This window comes from Meleagris gallopavo, chromosome 20 (genome assembly GCF_905368555.1).
Source record: "Meleagris gallopavo chromosome 20, MGAL_WU_HG_1.1, whole genome shotgun sequence".
NCBI classification, from domain to species: Eukaryota; Metazoa; Chordata; class Aves; order Galliformes; family Phasianidae; genus Meleagris; species Meleagris gallopavo.
Window position 1 is genome coordinate 10,518,577 of NC_139423.1, and position 20,854 is coordinate 10,539,430.

Genomic DNA, 20,854 nt, shown 5'->3' on the forward strand with positions numbered 1-20,854 from the left:
GGCGCTGTTTCCGGGGCGAGCGGCCGCGCCTGCCCCGAAGTCGCAGAGCCTCAGCGGTGCCGAGGGGGGGGAAGGACGGAGGCGGACGGAGGCGGACGGCCGCCAGCTGAGGGGAAACGCCGCGGAGCTCCGCGGGCGGCAGCAGGCAGCGGGGCGGGCAGCCGCGCGGGGCCTCGGCTCGGGCGGGAGAGCGGCGCGGCCATGGAGGAGCCGGACGCGGAGCCGCCGCTGACGGTCAGGGCCGGGGCCGCGGGGCCGCTCCGACGGGCCGTGCCGGGCCGCACGTCCCCTCACCTCGCCTTCTCTCCCCCCGCCCTCCGCTCCCTTTCCGCAGGTGGTGCCGGGCGCTGACCCGGCCCGGACGCAGCTGTGCTTCGCGTGGGGCCCCGCCGAGATGCTGCTGTGCGAGACGCGATTCGGCCGGAGAGGCGGGGAGCGCCGCGAGGCGCCGGGAGGCAGCACGGGGCCGGGGCCGGCGGGGTGCGGCGCTGCGGGCGGCGGGGACGGAGCGACGGGCGCCGCGTGTGTCTTCGTGGTCCGCAGGGATCAGGACATCTACATGGAGACGCTGCGGAAGCTCTTCAACGAATCCCACGGCATCTTCGTCGGGCTGCAGCGCTGCGAGGAGGAGCGAGCCGCGAGGGCGAGGAACGCGCAGTGAGTGGGGCTGGGGCGCGGCGCCGGGCGTTTTGTAGGCAAACGCCGTCGAATGGGCCGAAGCGCCGAGGACCGGGCAGACGTGCAGTTCCAATCGCGCTTCGGGGTGACGTGGAATCGCTAAGGGGGGAGAAGACGAGAAAGGGCCAACCCCGTCCCGCCGCCACGGCCCTCGGTGCCACGTCTCCGCGGCTCCACACGCCTCCGGGGCGACTCCGCAGCTCGCTGGGCAGCCCGTGCCACCCCCCACTGCTCCTTCTGGGAAGAAATCTTTCCTAATACCCAACCTTCCCGGCACATCTTACGGCCGTCACCCCTGGTCCTGTCTCTATTACCTGGGGAGAAGAGGCCAATCCTCACCTCACTACAACTTCTTTTCAGGCCCTGAGGAGTGCCTGGGACCCTGCATACCTGGTGCCAAAGCAGCCGCCCACCAGGCTTACCCTCATGCTGGAAGCATCCACAGATGCACAGAATAGGCACTAACCCCAGTAGCTCTCTGTAATTGATCCCTTTTTGTGTTTGGCAGATTAGTCCAAGTGAGCAAAAACTACCGCTCAGTCATAAGAGCCTGCATGGAGGACATGCACCAGGCTGCGAGTAAGTCTGTTTGTTGTACTGCAATAAAAGGAGATGCTATTTGTGATTAGAAAAATAAGATTTCATTTGGAAGTCGTTACAGCTACTGAAAAACAGCACGTATAAACTTCAGTAATTAACAAGATTCCATTTCCATCACTGACATTTCCAGGTTGGTTCATCATCTTGTAACTGATTTTGGGAAGACTTGCAGTCTTTTCATGTCATGAGTCGTGGAAAAATGAGTCAAAATTAACAGCTTTCCTGAACAAGTGAGAGCTCTCGCTCTGTTTTAACATCTTTATCCTGTAAATTTACCAGATTTATAAAGAGTTATGAAGGTTAGCTTAGCTTTATCAGTTGTGTACACATTTGGGTCTGTACCCAGTGAGTGGTCAGAGATTGTACTTATGAGCTCAGAAAGTACTGTGAAATAAGGTAAATATGCTGGTTTTTGACTTGGCTCATTTTTCACTCAGTTTCAACCCGGGACTCTGCCCTGCACAGCCAGTACAGCATTCAGGTAATCTGCAGTCACATCCACATAGTTGCACGAATACTGGTTAGTAAAGCCATGAAGACACTGTGGCTGTAGTTTTGTTGTATAAGCTGCACTGATGTCACTTAATTAGCCTTTTGTTCTTTCTGTGCTCTTTGTAACTCTCTTAAAATAACACTTTTTGTACTGTTTTGTATTTCCCTGAGGAGTGATTACTGTTGCATTTCAATACACAGTGTTGGTATTTTCTAAACTAAATATATGTAGAGAAGTTATGGCCTGTTTCTGTCTTTTAATTTGTATCTCTGAAATATCAGTATGACATTTATCTATAAAGACTGGTTGTTATGGACAGCAAATTCAGCGGTGCAGTTAAAAATAAATAATGGGAACAATGCAGCTCTGCTTTTTTTTTTCAGGTTTCTATTCTCTCTGCTATGGAACTGATCTGGAATCTGTGTGAGATTCTGTTTGTTGAAGCAGCTCCAGGTGAGCAGCAAATAATTCTGATGTGAAGACTGAAAGTGGTCTTGTTTGCATAATTGTTTAAAATGCAGATAGCATCCACTGTGCTAGATTTTAATACATATTGTAGAGAGTCTGACGTAAACAACACTAAGTTCTAATACCTCTTCTGCCTCCGTAGATTGCATTTTTTGTACTAAATTATGTCAAGATGCATTCTACTTTTCCCCCTCTTATGGAATATGCTACAGTTTACACTGGCTTATTTATTTCCCACAGAAATGTAATGAAGAGAGATAACAAAAACTTGTTCCCAATTTATTCGACTTTAAAGCATAAGCACATTCTTAACCCTTAAATCAGTAGATACCAACTAACATTTACACATCTTGATGTAATTCCTTTAACAACAGGATGACATTTCATAAGTGAGTTCATGAGTGATTCAGAATTGTTTTCTTAGGAAATCAGATTATGCTAACAAATGTGCTCACATAATTCAAACAAGGGGTTCATACATTATAGATTATTTAATCCAAAGAAAAAGTGAACTGCCTACCACCAGATTTCATCCTCATATTTAGTTAATAACGAGATGATGGTTGTAGCAGAAATGCTAGTCATGGCTTGAAGCAGTGATGGAGCCCCTGGTGGGAAGGCAGGGCCAACCCAGGAGAGTTCAGGTGCATGCAGTGCACTGAATGACCAGAAGGGATGGAGCCAGGATCCACCCTTTCCCAGCCCTCACTTAAGGAGGCAAGGGGGATCTCTCTGGAGATCCCTGCTTACCTGAGGCCTTCCAAAGGTAAGCAGCTTTTTTTCCTCCATTTCTGTGTCCATGGCTGCTGCATTTGGGCTTGTCCTCGTTTGCTGCAGCCAAAGACTTTGCCACCCTGCTCTTATCACTGTACTTTCCATCACATTATAGTGTCAGAATGGTAAATGAAACAAAAACATTTTATGGATCCTTTGGCATTTCAAGACTTACGATATGAATGAACTTTTATTTCTTCAAGTAACTGGTCTGTGCTTCTGTCCTGTCTAAAACTTGGCACAGTGAGCCTCGTGCTCCTGCAGCTTGGCTACTTAGGGAACTCCGTGCCTTTCTAGTTTGAACGTGGCAGATGGAAATCTGCTTAGTAAATCTCATCTAATGATTGTCAGACCGGTAAGGTTAGAAGCAGTTAGTTAGAACAGTCTGGGGACAGTTTGGGAACTAACAACAATACCTTCTCTGTGTAAAGCTGGTCCTCTCCTGCTTCGTCTCCTTGACTGGGTTCAACTTCACATCTGTGATGTAGACAACATGGTCCGTGAAGTTCTGAGCAGTGAAAATCCATCAAAACACAAGCTCTTCTGGAACGTGGTGAGTACAGCCCCCTGCAAAACTTCTAGAGGAAGAGAAGTCATGCCTATGCATCTTGCATTCCTCTTCCCTTCTCAGCACTGTAGTACATCTCAGAAACCGATACTTGACATGCTGCTTCTGTCTGTACAGTTTTAAGATGAAGCACTGTCAGGATCATCCTGTCCCTTGGTCCTAACTTGAGCCTTTCAATTTCATGATTCACAGAGTTGTATATTCAAATAAGCAGGGGCTAAAGTTGAAATCTTGTAACTCTACTTAATTTTCTTGAAGATTCCCTGATATTCTGCCTGGGTGTTCGGTAGCTTTGCACAGCTTGGTGCTCACAGTGTGCTTTCTGCAGGTGGATATCTTTGTGCTGCAAGGCCGAATGGATGAAGCACGCCACTTGCTCTCCAAGGAAGCCATTGCAAATCCCACATCAATGAAGATGTACAAAATCCTGGATGATTTGATGAAGAAGATGCCTGTGCCCACTGTATGTACAAAGCACTCTTTTTTTTTTTTTTTCTGCACTGATTTTTTTTTTTTATTAGTTCTACTAAGAAAGGAGATAAGAGCAATAACAGAATTAGTCCAGTCTGTTTCATCTCTGCTGTTGCTCCTTTAACATCACAGGCTGTTGACCATTAAAACATCTGTCTTAATCCTTGTAAAAATACTTGTCTCAGTTACCCAAGAGATCCAAGAATACAGCCGAAAATCTGCTAGGTGATAAACCAACATAGTCAGAAGTGATGTTTTTGTAGCAAGGTACACTGCTGGCTTATCTGAAACAGTTCCTGTTGAGAACTTACAGAGAAGTCTTTGAAGACTTTACCTGCAGGTTTTCCTCTGTTGCAGTGATCTCCTTGTAGAGGAAAAATTGCAGCTGCATCTTTCACTGGTTGTCTTGGAATCCTTTTCCTTTATTTAGATACACAAATTAAGACACTTCAAATGCAGCTGGAGAACAAAGAAAAAAATGACAACAGCCTACTTATCTTTTTAGCATGAATGAGTGCGAGTTCAGACCAAATACCTGCTGTGACTTGGTATTTCTTTTTATTTTATGCCTCTTATTCCATTCAGCTTGGTAACACCCAAACGCTGACTGAGATGGAGCTGAAATGGCAGCACTGGCATGAAGAATGTCAACGTTATCTGCAGGATGGAACCTTTGCTTCCAATTCCCACATGGAATCCATCTGCAAGGTGTGTTTTGGTTAAGAAAGGAAAGTGGGCAAGTATTGGATTGTTGTGTACTTCAGAAGCCATGTGTAGTGATAAGTAACTTTAATACGTTAAATCATCTGTTCATTAGATCACTTGTGCAGGTCGCTTTCCTGTCCTAGGCTCTTAATTAAATTGTAAAGTTTACAAAATAATAGTAGTGCCTTTAAAAGTTAAGATGAAGCTGTGTACATTGCTGAATTTGCAGAACTACTCCTTTGCTTTCCTTCCTCTTAGATCCTGCTGGGAGATGAGAATGCCATACTAGAAAAAAAGGAACTCATGACTACTTGGTACCACTTTCTGGTTACTCGACTCCTGTATTCACATCCAACTGTGAAGCCAATGGAACTGCGGTTCTATGCACAGGCAAGAAATAAAATTATTTTTGTATCCTCCACTTTAATGCAAGAAAGATTATGGTACTTACAGAAAGCTTTGGGAAGGCTGATCTTTTTACAGAAACTACATACTCACAAGACTTTTCTTGGATTTTTTAAATGGACTGGAAGACTGATACATAAAAAATAACGGTTGAAGACCAAGTCTCTTTAGTGTCTAGTGTTACCAGTTTTGGTCCTCAAATTGTCTTTCTAATTTCCTAATGCTAAAATATTGCTTCTTGGCTGCATTCAGTCTCTGTGACATACTCTCCCATAAAATAATCTAAATGAGACTATTGCATCAAAACAAATAGTTTTTCTTCTACCCTTGCACAGTTGTTTTTTAATCATGTCTTGTAATCTTATTCCACAGTCTAGTATGGACATGTTCCTGGGTGAAGAAAGCAGCCCTGAGCCTCTAGACACAATTTTAATGGCAGCCTTTGAATTTGAGCTTCACCAAGTGATCAAGGAGTGCAGGTTGAGTTCTTAAAGTTTTTGTTTCTCTAGCTTTACTGTGTTGCTTCCAATAACATTTGGGGTAGAGGATACGGGTACAGGCTGCAAATGCTACGCAAAGTGAGCAGCAACTAAAAGTGTTCCATTAGGTCTGGGACATTGCAACCAGCCGCTATGCTGTAACATAGCTTATGTATGTGCAAAATCTCACATGTTCCTTGGCACTGGTTGGCTAAGCATTTTTTTTGTTTTGCTTGTTTCAAATACAGTGTTGCTCTGAGCAACTGGTGGTTTGTGGCTCATCTGACTGACCTTTTGGATCACTGTAAACTCCTGCAATCTCACAATCTCTAGTAAGTATTTATTTGCACTGATTATTCAGTCACTCAGAAGTAAGAACGACTGAAACAGCATGTCTATTTTGGTGAAAAAGGAGCATCTTAAGTATTTATAGAAGTTGGAAAATAAAAGTGCTCCGTGGACCCACACGTTCTGCAGAAGCATTTGCTGTCCTGATGAGTTTGACATGCTATTCAGCAGGACTTCAGCAGTGTTAGGGTTTGTGGTTTGGTTTTAAATATATTTTTAGCTGAAATATTATCAACAGCTCAAACGTTTGTGATTGTTGGAATAGTGAGAAACTCATCTAAAAAGAGCTTCCATGCATAAGTGTTCAACAAACTTCAGTATGAGCAATTCTGCTATTTGCATTCTCCTGCTGTTTCGGTTTAAGGCACTCATACTGTACGTTACATTTGCTAATGCTGTAAAGATGTAGGTGTCCCCCCAAGGATAAAGCTGCCCTGCAGCTTGAGAAAATGTACCGCGGGTGCTTCTGAACTTGAGACTGGAGGCTATTCTGATGAGGTGCAAATAGTAATGCCTGTTTCTTTTCTTTCTTCGTTCCTTCCCCAGTTTTGGTTCAAATATGCGTGAATTTCTTCTACTAGAGTATGCCTCAGGACTCTTCTCCCATCACAGGTAGCGATTTTTTTTTTTTTTTTTTCCCCAGAGGCTAGACTTAGCTAGGTCAGCAAAAAAAAAAAAAAAAAAAATTGCATAATAATAAAATGAAAAGGCAAAACTTAAGCCACTGTTAGAATTTCAGCAATCAATTAAAACCTATCGGGTGTATTAACCAGGGTAGAATAGCTACTGCCTCTGTGACATTTCTGGTACACTGCATTTTTGAGATGCAGGAATTCCAAAGTTGTGTATTAGGCAGCTGATAGTAGAAAGTAAAAACCATCTTAAGTGCAAACAGTGTGTTAATCAGAATTAAGTATTATTAACGCAGACTCAAATTCTACTTGATCTTTCCTGTTATGTTTATTTAAGATTTACAAGACTTGAACTGCTTGACTTTTTCTTCCCTCCTCCTCCCCCTCCCCCAGTCTGTGGCAGCTGGGGGTGGATTACTTTGACCACTGTCCAGAGTATGGCAGGGTCTATTTGGAACTTCATATTGAGCGGATACCCCTTAACACAGAACAGAAGGCCCTCAAAGTGCTGAGAATCTGTGAGCAGAGACAGATGCATGAACAAGGTGACTGATTCTTAAATTTCACTGTTTTATAGTGACACAAGTGAAACTACCAAAACTGATTTTCTCTCCTGTGTTTTCTCCAAAGTCCGAAGCATCTGTAAAATCATGGCCATGAAGGCTCTGCGAAATAATCGCTTGGGCTCTGCCCTGTCTTGGAGCATCAGAGCCAAGGATGCAGCTTTTGCTACACTAATATCAGATCGGTGAGTCTATGTCAGAAGCTCTCAGGTGGCCATCATTGTAGTGGGCTGGTAGGAGTGGGAAGAAGGCAGCCATCCTGGAAAGGTCCCACTGCAGGCAGAGTGGGGTTATGTTTCCCTCAGACCAGGTGTCTGCTTCGGGGCTAGAAAATGACATCCTTGGGTTCTTGTCATTTGCAATAGCCTAGCTGTTTTTTTTCTACACCATTGTACTTCAGGAGATCTACAAATCAAACAGATTTGCTTTAACAAACAGTCCAGTAATAGAATTGAAAATGCTACTAACACTTAGCTTACACCTAGACAAAAGGCTGGGGCTTCACTTGCAACTCTTACTGTGCTTTTGAATCTCTAGCAGCCCACGTCATGGACTTTTTTTTTTTCCTTAATTGAAATCAGACAGGAACCAATCTCTTTGTATAGTTCTGTAATTATGCTCTGGATAGATGGCTAGGTAATACTACATCTTCAGCAGTGTAAAAGGGAGAGGTAAGAGACTGCTGGCTTCCCCCCTCAATTTGTTCGTAAAGGGAGTGAGGACAGTCATATTTCTTTCAACAGAAGTTGAAAGAAAAGTACTGCAGGAAGCAGATGCTGAAAAAAGCAGCATGATGAAGGTTGTGACAAAAGAGATGAAAAGCTTTTAGAATTGTTTCTGTTGCTTGCCTTTTTAATTAATTAATTTATTTATTTTACACAGCAGAAAGAGAGAGCTTTGTTATGATCTGGGAAAGTTACTTATGTTGCTACCAGTCTCAGCTTTCTGTGTTTCTCCCTTTCCTTATTCTCTTTAAGAAACAGATCTCAACTACTACAAAATCTAGAAGGAAATAGTGTCAGTGAAATGCTCACTATGCTGACTCACTAACCACTCCCAGAAGACGTTTTTATGTCTTCTGAAGTTCTCAGTCATAGTCAATTAAGATGAAATTCAGTTGTATACTAAGCTTTCCTGTGAAGGGATGAGTAGATACAAAAGAAACATGAAAAATAGCCTCCCCTGTGAGCCTTTGCTGCGTTTACTTTCTCCACAGATTCCTTAAGGACTACTGCGAAAGGGGATGCTTTTCTGACTTAGACCTCATTGATAATTTGGGACCATCCATGCTGCTTAGTGACCGGCTGACATTTCTTGGTGAGAAGGGCCTAATTTTCCGGTTGTTCTGTTATTTATAACACAGCTACCTCTACACAGTTTATCTTCTGGCAATTGAATCTCCCTTTCTGCATTACGTACAATTCTTTAAAAGCAAAAACAATTCCTGCTTGGTTTTCCTTTAGAAGTTTCAGGAACATCGGATGTGCTTTTACTGAAGAACTCTCATACATTTCTATCTTGAGCTCAAATGTCAATCAAAGTTGGATTGGAATGGGAATCGTTACTTCCTGTATTTTTGCAGTTAAGCAGATACAAGTCAGTCATGGAATAAAACTCACATTTGTTCTCAGCCAATTATTATTCTAGCTATCGATCCAACTAATTCTTAGCAAAAGCAGAATATTCTACATCAGCAAAGATCTCATTTTCCATTTAAGCAGCAAAACCTTTCACACCTCTCAATCTCCTGAGGTATCAGAAAAAAAAAAACCCGCATAAAATAATCTGAGTTGGAAGGGACTCATAAGAATCATTGAGTCCAACTCCTTGCTCCACACAGAGCCACTCAAAAATCAAGACCATATGTCTGAGAGGATTGTCTAAACGCTTCTTGAACTCTGGCAGCTTGGGGCTGGAACATTCCTCCTCTTCTGTTTCTGTTTTTTTTTTTTTTTTTTTTTTCCCCTCCTCTAAACAGATGCTGCCAGTCTCTAAGCCACTCGTGTTGCTCACCCTGCAAACACTCAGCACCAGGCAGCATCAGTTCAGTAATACGCTGATTCAAACAGTAACTCTTTGCAAAAACAGTGGCAGATTTAACTTTGTTTTTCTTCAGATAACCTGTATTTTAACTTTCCTTCGTGCACAACATTCCCATTCCAAAGCAGCTGAGTCTAGGGGAAGTCTCTTATCTATTGCTTCATGAGAGCAAACTGACTTCTTAACATCCATAAATCGCAGCTTGCACTGTTCTGACAAATGCTAATACTTTTTACCCTTCCAACACTCATGTGTAGGCAAGTACCGTGAATTCCACCGTCTGTATGGGGAGAAGAGGTTCTCTGAAGCTGCCAGGCTACTTCTGATGCTGATGACTGCTCATATTGCCCCTTGCTCCTTCTGGATGACCCTCCTGACAGATGCCCTTCCCCTGTTGGAGCAGAAAGAGGTGAGCATGCTGGTCGAACACAACAAAGACACCCCACATCCTTTCTTTATTCCTGAGAAGTTATCTCAAAGCAGTCACGCTCCACACTTAATGGCCTCAGGCCAGGACTGTTCATAACAGTTCAAGAATTGCATAGTACTCCTAGTGTCTTACTGAGGGCAGAAGGATGACAAATAACTTCGAATAAGATAATCACTGCTTTTAGAAAGCAGCAGTGGAATAATAGAATAACCCATGCTAATGGGTTAAGTACACAGCTGTCCAGTTCTTTCTGGTACTTTATTTTAGTGTGCTTTCTTCTGCTCAGCCACATTTTTGCTTTATGATTCATCAAGAAAATGAAAGTTTATTTACTAGAGACCCGGGATTGGATAAAGCAGAGGCATGCACTCTGACCTCGTAGCTCACCCTTTGCACAAGAGGTTATAGACCTTCTCCAGAGTCACTTAGAGATCTTTCCCAACCATAACAATTCTAAGACAATCTAATTCAACTGTCTGCCTACTGCCAATGTTCCTTAGCACCACATCTACGTGTTTCTTGAATGCCTTCAGGGATGGTGACTCCACCTTTCTTGTCAGCCGGTTCCAGTGTTGGACTGCTCTTCTGGAGAAGTTTTTTCTAATATCCAACCTGAACCTCCACTGGCACAACTTGAGGCCGTTCCCTCTTGCCCTATTATTGTTAGCTGGGGCAAGAGGCTGACCCCCATCTCACCATAACCTCCTTTCAAGTAGGTGTAGAGAGCGAGAAGGTCCTCACTGAGTCTCTACCAGACTGAACATCCCTGTTCTCTCTGCTGCTCTTCATGTACAGCTGAGCATTGACCAATAGCCCCAGGTCTGTTTCCTCTGTGTGGTCTTCCAGCTACTCTGCACTGAGCCTATAGCATTGCTGGGGTTGTAGTGGCCAAAGCGCAGGACTCAGCACATGGTCTTGTTGAACCTTCATCCCACTGCTTCAGCCCAGCTATCAGCCTGTCCAGGTCCTGCTGTAGGACCTTCGTCCCCTCAGGCAGATTGACACCTCCTCCCACCGTGGTGTTATCTGCAGACTTACTGAATGTGCACTCAACCCCCTCATCCAGACAATCAATAAAGATATTAATCAGGATGGGCCCTGTAACATGATGGAAAGCACAGCAATGACAGCAGAGTAATAAGTGAGGACTTTCTCAAACACAGCAGCTGTGGACATAGAAACAAAGGAAAGAATTCACTTACCTTCAGAAGGCTTCAGGTATTTAGGGATCTCCAGATAGATACCCTCACTTCCACTGCCAGCCCCTAAATGAGGGCTGGATCCTGGCTCCACCCCTTGATCATGCAGCAGTATTGCATGCAGCTGAGCTCCCCTGGGTTGGCCCTGCCTTTCTAACAGGTGCTCCATCACTGCTTCAAGTTGTGATATAGGATTTCTGCTACAGGCCCTAATTCTGACCCTTTCTACCATGAATTGTCCTGTGATCCTGTGAATGAAAGGTCAGAATCAATCTGTAGGCGTATGAATGCATTCTCTTTCGTCTCAATACGTCTCAATCATACAGTTCTTAGACTGTATGATGTCCTTCAGCAAGTTATTTTAATGAAAATACTTTAATTTCCACAGGTCATATTTTCAGCAGAGCAGACTTACGAACTAATGCGATGCCTGGAAGATCTAACAGCAGGGAAGCTGGATAGGCAGAAGTTCCAGGTACCTCCTGTTTTGAGGACAAATGGATAATGAATCAATGGGGTTGTGGGATAGTCAAGGAAAGCACTAAACTTGTTTGTAGCCAGGGACAGAAACAAGGGAGAGCCTGAGTTCCTGAGGCTGGCACTTTGTTAATAGCCAGCAAACTGAGGTGTCAGCAGGCGATAATTAAGCATACACAAAAATAGTGCAGTACTTCCATTCCTGAGTGTTCTGTTGATTTGGATTGGACTGCTATGTTTTTTCCAAATTTCTTAATAATTAGAAATTACATAGACAATGGAAAGCTGAGATGCTGTCATCTGACACCTCAGGCTAGTGGATGTTCTAGGCACAGAACAGGGAGACCTTTGCTACACATGTAGAAGTCTGGCAGAAAGAGAAAAGGTTTGGTAATTCTGTCTTTAGACAATTTAAAAATTAAGAAATGTAGCTTTTACCCATTTTGTGGAGATCCCAATGACAAGTAAACACGTATTCTCACTCTTAATGACCTGCATATTTGTTTTTCAAAACCCAGAAGGAGAACCAGCTCATTATTGCATGCGCTGATCTAACCCAAACTCTGCTTTTAGGATGATGATGTTGAGACCATGAAAGTGGAAATGCTGAGACTTGCTCTTGCACGAAATCTGGCACGAGTCATTGTCAAAGAAGGCACATTGGAAGGATCTTGAAGACAGTAATGTGTGATTTTACTCTGTGTGGCTTATTGTACATAAACATGACTGGTTTTCTAAGAATAAAGGTCTTGTTTTGCATATTGTTTGGTGATGTGATCTTGTCTTTCATAAAAAAGAACTTTAAAAATTGTACAGCTGACTCCTAGGGTTGCTTAATCCAACTTGGTCTGGCCATCTTCCCCTTCTGACAGACCTTCCTTCTGTGTTTTCAGTTGCTATGCCACTAATTATCCAGAACTGAAACCAAACCTATCTTTTAACGCACTGGCATTTTAACCAAAAAGGCAGAAGTTGCTGTTTTCTAGTTTGGATGGGTTTCAGATGATGGATTGAGCCTTAGTGGTTCCAGAACCAGTGTTATACTCCACGATCAACCATCAGTAAGGGCTATCCCCAGAGCAAAGTAGGGAAACCAATTTATTTAACATGCAGCAAAACAAATGCATTTAGATGTATTTACAGTAATGGCTGTTTGGTATGAAGCAGGAACCTCAACCTACTGACAAGGAACACTCATTCACAGCTTAATTTCCAAAGCTTATAACAATGCATTTTCCACGCAGCAAGACTATGCCATCTTTCCATTTGGCTGTACAGCACACGCGGTGCACTGCCAGTAGCAGTGAGAACAGCGCCATTCTGCAGAAAGCACTTGTGCTCTTCTGTCTTCCCCAAAGTCACAGCGAGATTCTCATACAGGCATCTAAAGCAGTGAAATCTGCTTCTTCAGGGTATGCTTACAGCACTGGGCAGACTTAAGTAACTTAAATACTATCCCTATCCTGACCGTGCCTGAAGTGGCAAGAACATTTCCGAGGCAGAAAGAATTCTTTCCTTGTCCTCCATCATAGTCCATCAGTTTAAAATTGCTGCTTTCTGTAGGAATCTAAAAGATGCAACTCCCTTTTGCCTGCCCTCCTTGTCAGGCTGTGTCCTCATGAGCTTCAGAGCAGGATACAGCAAGGTCCTTGGCCAAAGCTTTGGATTCCTCCCCCTCAGAGTTTCCACAATTGCCTGATATCTCTGATCCTTCGGGCCTTTAAATCCACAGAATTTTTCATCTCTAGTATTTATTTCTCGTCACAGAAAAGATAACATAACTAACTCCAAGCATTATTTGAGTTCTGGTTTTACAGCCTGTGTTAATTCCAGCAGCACTTTGTCCAAGGATCCATCCTACCTGTGCTTTTGTCAGCGGTGGTTAAAAACAAACATTAAAACAGTGTCTCAAAGCTATTTGAGGCACTGCTTGAGATTGAACTTTGAGAGAAGGAAGGGACTTCTGTAATCAACTTTCAGTCACTTAAACCTAGTTTATAGTCAATTCCTGTGCCACCTGCTAACACTGAATTCTGATGTCCAGTAAAACCACTCTCCCTCTTCTGGAGATGATTGCACTAAGCCACTTAATATAGAGAACTATTAGAACAGGGCATATGCATTGCCACAGCAGAGCCTTCTTTCCTTTCCTGCTTGTTTCTGTTCAGCCATCCTACAGCTCCACTATTTACATCTTGTAGTTCACAGTACTCATCTTATTACTCAGCTATATAGCAACACTGCCTGCAGGAGAGGACCTGAGAGGCACTCTCCCCAACCTTGGGTGAGTGGCTGTAAAGACACTTCTGCATGCCAGGTGCTGCCCTCCACTAACACTGAAAACAACTTTCCAGCTTCACTGCTTGGTTTTACCACCTCACCACACTTCTCTTTTCCCCACACTGCGGAATGCGACGAAGGCAGAAAAAAAGAACAGTTTAACCATTTGCATACAAAACAGTCCTAGCTGCCCCAAATGGATACAACAGGGAGGCAGCCCACAGTATAAAACAAATATATTAACTAAAGATACAGCAGTGTCACACAACACAAGAGCTGGGGTCTGCTTATACTGATCACTGGAAATGCAACAGATGGAGGGAGCTAAATACCACTTCAGTGTTTAAAAAAAACATAAAATAAAAAATAAAAAAAAAGCATTCCCTCATGGAGCCAGCATTATTGCTCAACATGCTTAGCAGGTCCAGTCTGGCACTGAGGAGGTACAAGTCCAAGGGAGGACATATGTAAGGGCTCTGCACTGAGGAAGCTCGGGGTAGCATCATTACCAGCATGTAGGTAACTCTGGACAGCAGTACAGGAACACGCTAACATAAATCTCCTGTTGACAGGTCTCCCCTCAAAATACTGTAACTTCAAGTTTAAAAGAGTGGAAGATAGGACCATTCACCTGGAGGCCAAAATAAAAGCAGCCAGCACTATGTGTTACCAGCTGCCTTCAGTTCATGCTTGGCATAGATGTCTCAGGACCCCTTCAACGTGGGGTACAACATTCTGGACTAAAGCTGCAAGCAGAGTGGGCAGGACATGTAAACAAAGCTTAACATCACCAGTGGATAGCACGTGCGTCCCTCCCCTGTCACATTCATTTCAGTCCTGTGGGATCCTTTCTGGGTCCTGTCACAGTCTGTCCAAGGTTCCAAGGTCATAAATTCCCCCACAACTCCACTGGAGGGAACTGATCCACTTCACCAACCTCTGTGGCAAGCTGGTCTCCCAGCGTGAAGGTCAGTCTGTATCTTAGCCTCACTTTCTCCTGCAGAAAAGACAAAACCCAAGAGCAACACATGAGAATAGCCCTAGTTGTTCTGGAACAAAAAATTTCACTATCACAGCTGTACAGAAATCACAACACTGTTGCATTGCTGCAGAGGGTCAAGGTAACCTGAGTTATTTACTTTAAATATTTAAAAATATAAAAGCTTTACTGCTTAGCATGAAACAGCAGGAGAAAAGCATGAGTGATCAGCAGTAATAGTTTGCTATACATGCAGCTAGTACCCACTGCTCAGCTGCTCTTCAAAGAGCCTGAAGAATGATGCTGGAATAGATCAGAATTTTCAAAACTGAATTATGCATCACGTGCAGGAAGATAAAGCAGGTTCTGCTCTGCAAAATTCCCAATAAGCACCAGATGGAACCCATCTTTCAATAGGAGATCTCCATGTGCTTCAAAAAGTGAAAGTTTCAACAATCTGCAAACACCTCTTTAAATATCATAAATTTCAGCTGATACCTTAAGGCCATTTTTGCTGTAATTCTCAACCACTTCAGCATACAGCTTTGACGTTTACACATCATGTAGGCTACCTAAATAACTAATTGCAGAAAGGGTTTCCACAGCTATTCACACACTCCTAGCACGATGAGCAGAAAGCAAAATATTAACCACATTGTTTCACTGGTCACAGGGACATCTCATAACATGCCAAAGGGAAGGGACAGGACCCGATATCACACTGTTCTTTCAAGTCTGTCAGGCTGTATAGAGCCTCAACACAGCAGAACTCTTTCTAGAGAACTAGTTAATTTTACAACACGCTAAGCATCATTACAGCAGGGCACATCCAGTGCACAAGGGATTTAAGATAAGCTTCTGAAGCAGCTCTGATTGTTCTCCTTTAAAGCTAAACCCTATAAGACTTTTGCTCCCTTGATGGGAAAAAAAACGTACAGTGTTTTCCCACGCTTTTCCTTCCTGAAAAAGGCTGTTGCAGAAGAGACTCTGTATAGCTGTTCTCAAGCCTTGAATTGAAACACCGCTGATCTGCTGCTGCAGTAATTGCTTCTGAAGGGCAAACTAGGAATTAAGAGTTGTGCTTGCTCATAGTTTTGATCCAAACTCCCTGAAGAATTCATCTTACATCATATTAATCTGAAAAATGACAAGATAAATGCCCACTCTGTTATAGTCTATCCTTCTCACCTTTGTAGGATTTGCCAAAAGCATGATTTGGGTGATGGCAGCAGGCGGCTGGATGGGATTGAATGGAGACAGCTCAGTGCCAGAGGGTGGCTGCAACTTCACTTTCATGGACTGCAAACAAACAAACAAAAAGAATGGAGTATCTCCTACCTTTAGGGACAATGGAAGATATATGCAGAGACTGTGGAGATAAGAGCAGACATCCAAGGTGAAGAGAATTAATCAGTGCGTGAGAAGGAGGAGGCAAGAGCCCGTCCACTTGCAGAACACAATAGGACCAGGCAGACCAACAAATCAGAGTAAAAGCACTGGGGTCAGAACACCAACTGCACTCCTTCTTACCTGAGTGCTCTTATAGCTGAGGTTTTAACGCAAACAACTTGATGACAATGGGCAGATTGTAGCCATTTGGGCCACACTTTTCAAAACACAAATCAGCCATCCAAAATCATGTAGCTGCAATAGCGATCAGAAAGGAACATATTCTTCAATTTAAGAAGTCTTCGTGAAATTCTGATTCCCAAACCTTCCCACCTTAAGGATGGGTTTATCCACGTAACAGTCCTGTCAATGCGCTGAGCTATCACATGACCAAATACAGTTGGATTGATTTTAGATAGAAAGAAAAACAAAACGTGTATTACTTGTAGTTCTTGATACGTCCTGTTTAGTGTTTTCTGCTTCTAACTACTTTTATGTTTTGGAAACAGGCAGAGCACAGACTACAGAAAGACAGAACCAGTGTGTTGCAACCTAAGTCCCTGAGTTCATACCCATACCTCCCTGAACATGCATATTCACACTGCTGTGGGTCTGAACTGTGCACCCCTACCTTAGGTACAGCAGCCTGCAGTACAATATTCTTCACAGGAAGGGGTGCTGTGTTCAGCATTGAGACTACCACAACCAGCACATCTGACCTTCCTGGTGGGCACTCCTTGGCAAAGTGCAAGAGGATGCGGAAGCCATTCTTGTCATAGGCTGTCACCGGGAGGGCACTGCCTGCCACAGAGCAAGAAGGGGATAGGAACACAGTTTATGCTGCAGAAAACAATCTTCAGCAGTACTGTCAATCTGACATTTGGCTGGGGCGTCTCACCATTGTTCTCCACTTTATAAACTCAGTCAGGAAGCTTTGCTTTTAAAAAATGTTCAGAGAATGGTGAAAAACCTGAAGGTACTTACTAGGTTTAATAGATTCCAAGGGAACATGGACGTTGGCCAAAGAAATTTCAGGTGCTTTCATAGGACTGTCTTGCTGCTGGAATGATGCTGGATGGAAGAGAGAGCTCCCTGAGGCAGCAGTGCAGCTATTTGGGAAAGGAATTGGGGGTGTTCCTGGGGCAGTGACTGGCAGCCCAGCAGGTGCCATTAACGGAGAAGATGTGACAGGAGCTGGCAAAGTAACCCCAGGTAGCACTGAGGGTGTTGCCATGCCTTGCGTGGCAGCCCTGGAAGACAGAAAAAAATCACGGAAAAATTAAGCTGAAAGTGAAGCAGGCATTTTAGCACAAACCCAGAGATAAGAGCAAATCGCAAGCACTAAGCAGCAGCCTGGAGCCAGCAAGGTCTAAGAAGCAGAGCTACAAGAAAAAAAAATGGTGTTGGTAGGAATATGCATAATTCTTTCTAACTCAGTACAAAAGCAATAGTCCCACCTTGGCAAAGAAGAGCTAGGCTAAGATGGCCAAATGCCTTTGTACCATAACAGCCAGTTTAACTTTACACTGCACACTTCAAATCTGGCAACAGCACAGCTGTTGTACTCTACCTGGTAGTTTCTGCCTTTCACTGCTGAAGCTGAGACTGTCATACTAGTTTGTAAAAGTCCCAATCACGTGTTTCTACCAAACTGAAGTTGAACATCTGTCTCTGAAGCTGACACTACAGAAACTTGGTTTCCTAAATGCTGAGACAAAGCAAAGTCCAGAACTTTTAGTTACCCTTTGGCTTCTTCAAGGAGTTGTCCCAATGCAGATGAGCTTAAGTATCCAGGAACAGCTGGCATTGTCTTGGAAGGCCCCACAGGGGCAGCCAGCCCAGCAGAGAACACAAATGGTATGGAGTTTGGTGCAGGCATGCTGGGAGCAGTGTGAGGGACTGAGAAAGCAGAAGGCAGTGTCACTGATGTTCCACATGTGGTCTGCGATGTGTGATGGAGAAGAGGGTTCCCTGCAGGATTGCAATCAACAGTCACCGTCTTTGGATTGAAGAAATCCAGGTCCAGCTGCTCATTCTGCAAGAGAGCACAAGTACATGCTCTAACTCACTGCTACCCCCTACTGTAGAGGTGGCATTGTTACAGAGGGAGAGAGATTTACCGCAAGAACAGGTGGTGGGTGGCAAGCAGCAAAGTCTGTGGCCTATGTCAGGACTACATCTGATCTGTAATTTAAGCAAAGGAAGTGCTAACATCATGGGGGACAGACTGAAAACTGAGAAAGCCATGTTCAGGGATATCTACTCCATTTGGACACAGCTAACCCAGATCTTGGGGTTAGGCCAGACTTCCCCTCAGTAACAGCAACCCCTCTGCTTGCATGTGATGTTTCTCTAAGGTGACAAAATGTGTCACGAGACCTCCCCAATGGCAAGCCCTCCCTTGCTTCCCCTGAGAAATTCTCTCCTTGCTACCTCAAACATGCTCCACTGTTTTTTTTCTGATGCCTCCTTCCCTGCTGCAGGGGCTGGGTCATTCAAGCCTGAAAGGAAAATAACAAGTAGGTAATGAGTAGAAAATGAGTTAGGCTGCATACCATGGCATTTGTTTCAGTGCCAAACTACTTGATTCAGCTCTGCCAGAGCCCAAAAGCCTAATGAAAGATCAAAATGGATTGCAAGTCTACACTGATGAAGAGACCAACAGAACCAGTAGCCAATCCCCTGCATGCAGCTCTTCTCATCCATCCCGATTTACACCATCTCCTGCTATTCATATCTCGGCTTCACACGCAGGCATTCTGCAGGCTCCTTCCAACAATCCCCCTAGGGCACCTTTCTCTTTGTACAGCCACGAAGTCAGCAGTGGAACCAGTACCAAACTGCAGCCTGCATGTCCAAGCATCCATAGAGATCAGTCTGCAATTATACTCAATGTATTTTCATTTGAAGCCTACTTTTCAAATGAATTCATCAGAATTAAATACTAACTCACAGACTAGTTCTTACATCCAGGATGACATGAGTGTCTCAGAAATCCTCTGGATTTCTTAAGAAATAATAGGCCTGAAAACATGCAAGACTGACCAGAATCACAGCAAGGAAATATATCCCAATATAAATGTTTTGGGAATGGCACAAATTACTGTTCCCACCTGCACCACCTAAATCACCAAATTCTCTCAATCATTCCTCTCAAACTCCACCAGAAGTGAGACCTAGGGCTCACTAAGTAACCTACTGGATGAATCAAGAGCAAAAGAAATCTGGTGTGGTCAAAACATAAGGGATTTCATGCTCTCTTTAGCCTACCCTCAGACTCACGCTGGAGGAAAGAAGTTGACTTTGTCAGGCAGGGATTGAAAAGCCCTTTTCTAGGATTCTCAGCGTCTTACCTAAACACAGAAGCTCCTCATCCAGCAAGGAAAGAGAATTAGCTGTGCTGCTCTGCTGAGTGGGTGCGGCTTCCACTTGGCCCAAGGAACTGCTCCGCAATTGTGAAAGTGTCTGTGGAGGAGGTGGGAGAATAGGGATTTCTGCTGGAACTGGGGCTGCTGTGGGGGCTGGTGTCAGAGTGGTGGGTGGCACTGGAGGTGTTGAAGTGCTGGTGACATCCAGTCCAGCAAGGTCAATGAGTGTGTTCTTACTCCCTGTAGCAAACAGCAGATAAGCACAACTAGGAGGGAAGGCAAAAATGCTTAGAGCAAGAACATCGTACAGAAGACACTATCAGAGAGATGGTTTAGGTAACACAGACATGCACTTAATTGTGGTTAATGGCTCTTACAAAGGAGAAAGCCCACACGGTGTGCATCTAACCATTTATTTAAACCAACCCAGACGCTTAGGAAATTTCCATCCGAAAAGCAACACCTGTCTGCTCCAGTCGCTGCTTTTTCCACAGCATTTCTCATAGCATCATTCATAATCCTCTCAAAATCTTTTGAGCTCATAGAAGACTTTGGGAGATCCTACAGAATTACAATAAATCAAGGCTACCAGAAAGACAGAGTCAAGGGTAACATATACTGTCTGGATCTAGAATTCTCTCCATATTTTGGAGCAGACTTGTCCCAGGAAGATGTTATCAGACAGCAGTATGCATTTCCTTTATTGTTCTTCGTACAGAAAGGCTGAAGTGATTCCCAACCAGCAACAAAACATCCAGGGATTTCAGAGGCGAAACTGAAATGTAAAGTGGGCAACTGGCCTAAATTCATAAAAGGTACTGCTGGCAAAGCCAGGACAGGACCCTCGCCTGGCCCTCACTCTTCTGCTCTCATCTTTTACATAAAGTTGTGTTCTTCTTATATTGCCACATTAAGAGATGGGACAAAAGTGGAGACACAAATGTATGAGAACTTTCAGGCACAAAAACTATTCAGATAAAGGTTTGCTACTAATGTTATCAAAGGCTTTGATTACAAGCAATGGATAATGCAGCATTGTTGTTCACGTCCAGAATTGTCATTCCCTTTCTTGTTCAGAAACTGTTGGCCAGAAGAACCATCAAGCCTACTTTACCAGAATTAATAGGAAATCCAGTCTGAAATACTTAAAATTTTAGGATTAGAAATTAAATAGTTGGCTTCCCTGGAACTCACCTTCCATTCCTGAGATCACTCGGAGATCCACTTCACCATTGATTACTTGCCCCTCTATTGTTTTTTTATAGGAATTTATCACACGTGATAAGTTGTCACTGGCCTGCAGAATATCTCCTACATGAAAGACAGATAAACACAACCATCAAGACTTTGGTCACTTTGCTCCCACTAACGCTGAGAATAATCAGTTATCAGCTAAATAATTAGCAAGAAAAACCACAATTGTTTAGCTACAAATTCTGTTACTGTCTGTTCTGTACCATGCTTCTCTAAGCAAGACCCTCACCTTTCTAGGTCGGTACACATTACAT

The 20,854-nt window shown here is 43.8% G+C and overlaps 2 protein-coding genes across 6 annotated transcripts in view; one reads left to right on the forward strand and one right to left on the reverse strand.

The window, feature by feature from the left end:
* NUP85 (nucleoporin 85) lies at window positions 1–12,089 on the forward strand. The gene is made up of 18 exons (XM_085239921.1): window positions 1–234; window positions 335–657; window positions 1,187–1,257; window positions 1,716–1,759; window positions 2,155–2,224; window positions 3,445–3,566; window positions 3,910–4,044; window positions 4,638–4,760; window positions 5,016–5,147; window positions 5,535–5,641; window positions 5,890–5,973; window positions 6,536–6,601; window positions 7,015–7,166; window positions 7,252–7,369; window positions 8,401–8,501; window positions 9,482–9,633; window positions 11,242–11,328; window positions 11,904–12,089. The coding sequence occupies exons 1-18, from the start codon at window positions 202–204 to the stop codon at window positions 12,003–12,005; spliced, it is 2,022 nt and encodes a 673-aa protein (XP_085096047.1). The 5' UTR covers window positions 1–201; the 3' UTR covers window positions 12,006–12,089.
* GGA3 (golgi associated, gamma adaptin ear containing, ARF binding protein 3) overlaps window positions 9,481–20,854 on the reverse strand; it is a 21,097-nt gene continuing 9,723 nt past the window's right edge. For 3 of the 5 annotated variants that reach the window (XM_085239919.1, XM_010721656.4, XM_010721654.4), the window contains 8 exons: window positions 20,541–20,657; window positions 19,332–19,586; window positions 18,412–18,479; window positions 17,721–18,013; window positions 16,963–17,228; window positions 16,610–16,779; window positions 15,778–15,888; window positions 9,481–14,607 (listed from right to left, as the gene is read on the reverse strand). In XM_085239919.1, coding sequence (XP_085096045.1) covers window positions 14,497–14,607; window positions 15,778–15,888; window positions 16,610–16,779; window positions 16,963–17,228; window positions 17,721–18,013; window positions 18,412–18,479; window positions 19,332–19,586; window positions 20,541–20,657 — 1,391 coding nt within the window. In that variant the 3' untranslated portion in view covers window positions 9,481–14,496. Of the gene's footprint in view, window positions 14,608–15,777; window positions 15,889–16,119; window positions 16,234–16,609; window positions 16,780–16,962; window positions 17,229–17,720; window positions 18,014–18,411; window positions 18,480–19,331; window positions 19,587–20,540; window positions 20,658–20,854 lie in introns of all 5 variants that reach the window. The other 2 variants (XR_014887395.1, XR_014887396.1) reach the window with 2 other exon arrangements.